The 5,154-nt window shown below is 42.1% G+C and overlaps 1 protein-coding gene across 1 annotated transcript in view; it reads right to left on the bottom strand.

The window, feature by feature from the left end:
- LOC119838055 overlaps positions 1 to 5,154 on the bottom strand; it is a 46,191-nt gene that overhangs the window by 16,686 nt on the left and 24,351 nt on the right. The window contains exons 4-10 of the mRNA XM_038363861.1: positions 3,693 to 3,778; positions 3,080 to 3,138; positions 1,716 to 1,851; positions 1,303 to 1,453; positions 736 to 877; positions 391 to 463; positions 28 to 157 (exon numbers count right to left, since the gene is read on the bottom strand). Coding sequence (XP_038219789.1) covers positions 28 to 157; positions 391 to 463; positions 736 to 877; positions 1,303 to 1,453; positions 1,716 to 1,851; positions 3,080 to 3,138; positions 3,693 to 3,778 — 777 coding nt within the window. The remainder of the gene's footprint in view (positions 1 to 27; positions 158 to 390; positions 464 to 735; positions 878 to 1,302; positions 1,454 to 1,715; positions 1,852 to 3,079; positions 3,139 to 3,692; positions 3,779 to 5,154) is intronic.

Raw genomic sequence — 5,154 nt, 5'->3', positions numbered from 1 at the left:
TGCGTGTGTGCGTGTGCGCGGGCGCACCTCGGAAGCCGGCGGCGGCGCGCGGCGGGCGCACGGCGCCGGTGCTGGTGGTGTACTGGCGCGCGAGCCCGAAGTCCAGCATGTACACGCGCCGGCAGTTCGACGGGTGCCGCCCGATGCTGAAGTTGCTCTGCGGACGGCGGTCCAATTTCAAATTACGAATTCCAACTGTTTTTTTTTTCTTATAATACGAATATAAGAATTTCATATATTTAATGGCTAATCGAATTTCTTGGTATTTATAAACGTTATGATGTTACAAAGAAATTAAAACAATTACATGAAGAATAAAAAAATAAACGAAGAAGTTCAGATAATTTCAGTTATGCCACTTGCTATGTTCACCGAATAGTCGATACTTACAGGTTTAATATCTCGATGCAAGAATCCCACCGAATGTATTGAATCTATCGCTTTTAAAATCTGAATACCCAATCTGAAACAAAAACAAAAATAAAAGATAAATAATACTAAAATGTATCCTATGTTATCCATGCTGCCGTAGTTGAGTCTGTGCGTATGTGTATGTGCGTGTGTGTGTGTGTGTATCTCTATTGTGTGTGTTAGTCTATATGAGCGTGTTAGTGCATATGTGACTGTTTGTGCGTGCTTCTGTGTCTCTGTGTGCGTGTGTGTCTCTACTTTACCTATGTATGTGAGTGTGCGTGTGTGTCTGTCTGTGCGTGTGTGCGAGTGTGTGCGTCGCACCTGAGCGTGGTGGAGAGCGAGAAGGCGCCGCGCGGCTGGGCGCGCCGCAGCTCGGCGAGGTTGCGGCCCTGCAGCTGCATCACCACGTAGTTGAAGCGCGCGTTCCGACCGCACCCGATGAAGCGGCACACGTGCTCCTTGCCTGCCACCGGACAACGGACACCACACGGGTGAATTCATTAATTAACATAAAATATACATTATATGGGAGAAGAGCACGCTTCGGCACGAATTGGGCCAGCTCGCACCGGGGCCGCCACACCTCAGAAGACCGGCGTGAACTAGCAGCATGCTACTGCTGTTTTGTACCAGCAACCTGTTTACATCACGTCACCATTCAAAGCAGCTGTGATGAGGAAAATATGCAAATAGATTGAAAAATCAAATTTATTCCCTCTATGCTGAATCACTTCTTTTATTTAGAATAGGCCCTTCCCTAGAAAGTACCAGGTCTCTTTCTCTTGAAGACCTCCAGATTATACTCGTCGGGGAACACAGACTCATCAAGCCGGTTCCACTCCCTGGCCACTCCTCCACCATCTCTACAGCACTAGCTCACCGACTCACCCTGAAGCTTCTTCAGCACGGCCACCTCCATCTTCAGCACCTGCTTGGCCTGGCGCGCCGACTCCACCTTCAGGGCGACCTGCTCCTGCGTCACCAGGTCGAGACCCTCGTAGATCTCGCCGAAACCACCGCCTCCTATTTTCTTTATCACCTGGAAATTGGAAATTTTAAAATAACTTCTACTTTCATTATATACATAGACATTAGAAAACATTTGACCTCATTAGCGTTGTACCTGCGAATCTAATACAAAAGAATTATCTGTCATAATATCTTACAGGTTGTTATTACCATACCATGAACAACAATTATATTCCGCCCAGTTATAGAGCATGTAAATTTATAATCTTATTATACATAAATATAATATGTGTTATATAACAACCGGCTCGGCGTTCGGCGTGGTAACAAACCTTCCATCTCTCCTTGACCACGTGTCCGGGCTGCAGCAGGTCCTCGGTTGCCATGGTGATGTGGTGCGCGCGCCGCGACGTGTCGCAGCGGGACGCCTCCTTCGACCGGTTGCCGAAGTTCGGGAGCGTGCGCGACCTACGCCGGGTGCGCATATAGGTATAAATATAGATATAGATACAGATACAGATACAGGTATAGATACAGATAAAGGCACAGATACGGATATAGGTAAATATAATATAGATTCAGATATGAATGTAGACCAAAATTATCAAAATGTCGTTAAGGGTACCAAAAGTCAGGTCTTCTCGACGGACATCTATTTAAAAATACATTTGTAGCTTACATTAAGTTTTTACCAAATTCAACCTTATTTGTAAACCATTACAATTCTAAATACTAATGGCAAATCATGTTGTACGAAGAAAAGACTAGCCGTCACATCACGTTTGAGACCACGTCGGAGAGTTCCCTGGGCCTCCCTGCAAGCGTTCCTGTCCACTATTCACAGTAGCACCAAATTAACTATACACAAATTATACTGGGTATCGAACCTAAATCGAACCGTTGATGTTGTTATTAAACCACTGCACAATCTGAGCTAACAACAGTATCATTAAATATAAAGTTTTATTTACATGAAGCGACTCGACCACAACACAAGATAAGAAATCAATCTGGGAGGTATAGAATTACTTCAAGGCTATATGACCGCTCGCACTGCTGACTTGGGTCATAATAAATTAATTACAAAAACGTAAACGTAATATAAACGTACATAACGTTATGATTAAACAGAATGTCAGCCAGATAGATAGCAAAAGAGTCCTTATTTTTTTCAATGTTGCCAACATTGAAAAAAATGAGGCCTGGGAACAATAGTTATCTAAAACGGTTTATTAGCTTCACCTACTCTTTTAGACTCGAATTTGACCCACTTCAAACGGAGCGATTTTGTTAAAAAAAAAAGGAATTCCTTTCGTGGTTTTATAAAAATTAATGATGTTGTCAATTAGATAATTAATTTGTAATACTACTGAACCGATTCGAAATATTCTGAAACCAATAGAACGCCATGTTATTTTTAATGCGAAAGTTGTGTGTATGTTTGTTGCTCTTTCACGCAGAAGCTACTGAACCGATTACAATAAAATTTGGTACGTAGACAGCTAAACAACTGGAATAACATATAGCCAACTTTTTATCCCGATATTCTTACGGGATATGGACTTACGTTGGTGAAACCGCGGGGCGCAGCTAGTATGATAAAAATGCGATAAAAACAATGTGTAAAAAACTTAATAAGTGACTAGTCAAGCAATAATTATGACTGGTATCACAGAGAGCCAGGAACGCGACTCACCTCAACAGTGGGTTGGGCTGGACGCGGGGCGCTGCCGGCTGCGGCCGACGCACCTCTCTCTGGAATATCCATATACAAATTTATATTTTAAACATTTGCTATATTGTAAAATGGTAAAGACATTTTATGAGATGATCAACAACATACTCTGCTCTTGTAAATGGCGGGTAAACATGGATTAAATTTATTATAATTTGGAGACACTAGGGATCGTTCAAATACATAATAAAAAAAAACGTACAATCTCGAATATAAATAATTATAATTTACATATTTCCTGAATAATTATAAATCAAGCAGGATAAAAATAACGAATTCATTCTTAAACGGACCAGGACAAATGATTTCGTAAGTATAGGCCCCTAAGTCCCCCTTTTCCTTATCCTTACCCTTCTTTATTCCCATCACCAAATCCCTTCTTTATCCCACACCTTTCAAAGTTGCCAATCCAATCCATTTGCAGAGACGTAAGCCCTCTGGTCTGATCCGATTTGAAAAATTCTTTTAGTGTTAGATAGTCTATTTATTGAGGAAGGCTATAGGCCATGTATGTACCACGAGCGAAGCCGGGGCGGACCGCTAGTAATAAATATTATATTATGTCGCTACACACCTGCTGTTCATTTTTCCTCGGTTTCGGCGCTTGCTCTGCCGACTCTGATCCTTGGGATGCTGTGTCAGCTGATGACGAGGAAGATTCTGTAAGGGGAGAGAATCTACATTGAAGAAGGAGTAACAGAGTTATGTAGTCACCCCGGGCGGAACCAGGACGTGCGGCTAGTATAATATAATTGGTGAGTTTGAAAAACAAGATAGATTTACGATTGTAGTCACGCATGTCATGATTACTAGTAGCTGCGTCCTGCAGTTTCACCCGGATGAGTTTTGCTTTTAAATTCCTATTACCGTGTTACTCCCTATAACATGAGCTATCTGCTAATAAAAATCGCATCAAAATCGGTCCAGCCGTTGCGGAGATTAGCCGGAACAAATACATATTTATGTGCAGACAGAAGTTGTAAAAAAAAATAGTTTGTGGTACATATACCGTGTATAAATATTAGACACTGCAGTTTTAATAATTGGTATAGAAACCATGTAGAGATAAAATGTATATAGGGGAATTGAGTGGAGCTACTGAAGCAGAATGTAGTATACGGTTAAATATAGTCAAGCCTCGGCTGAGGGTCTCGGAAAGGCGGGCGTGATGAGAGACCGCAGGTATAAAATTAGATTAACACAAAGATCGGGATGTTACAGACCTAGGACCTAGACGTTAGAAACAAAACAGGGCTAATGTATTTAATAATGTATCGTATTAGTTGTCAGGGGCCCATATCCTTTTCCTTACCCTTCCCAGTCCTTTATACCCCTCGTCCATCCCTTCGTAAGCCCATTCCAATTGAAAGTCGGCAATCCGTTTGTAGAGGCGTAAGGTCTACAATGGACCTTACGTCTTTCTAAATGTTCATGAGCGGTAGTAGCGTCCACCATCAGGCGACCCACCAGAGTCCTAGACCGTCTCCATGCTGCAGTGGTTAACATTTGAGTGAAGATCAGAGGAGTCCTGAGTTCGAATCCCGGTGGGGACTGACAAAAAAATATATATATCTCGATCCAGCAGGATATCCAGAAGACTGATCTTCTTTTTGTCAATAAGAGAATTGATCATTGAAACAGGTGTATACGATATCATCTGCCCCATGCCCAACTAGGGGACGCTGGACTTCACTATACTATTAGTCCTTAGGCCTTAGCACCATTGGTGTTTTCTTCGAGTCTAGTGCGTTGATAGATCAGTCAGTCAGTCAGTCAGTCACGCACGCTGATATGCTGCAGCTGCACGCCCCGGCTCCGCCCGGGTAGTTATTTATCGTAATTGAAATACTATAAACTATCCTATCTTTTAAGTCGGATCAAACTTCACATAGCGATCAGATTTGATTAAAATCAGTTGAGTAGTTTAGGAGTCCATCAATGGCAAAGAACGTGACTCGTAATTTATATACTTAGTCTGGCCATAAATACTGTTACACTTAATTATAAAAAAATATTACATTTGAATTTCGAATCTG

Source organism: Zerene cesonia, unplaced genomic scaffold (genome assembly GCF_012273895.1).
Source record: "Zerene cesonia ecotype Mississippi unplaced genomic scaffold, Zerene_cesonia_1.1 Zces_u001, whole genome shotgun sequence".
NCBI lineage: Eukaryota > Metazoa > Arthropoda > Insecta > Lepidoptera > Pieridae > Zerene > Zerene cesonia.
The sequence above is the reverse complement of the archived record's forward strand: the minus strand, read 5'-3'. Positions and strand labels throughout refer to the sequence as shown.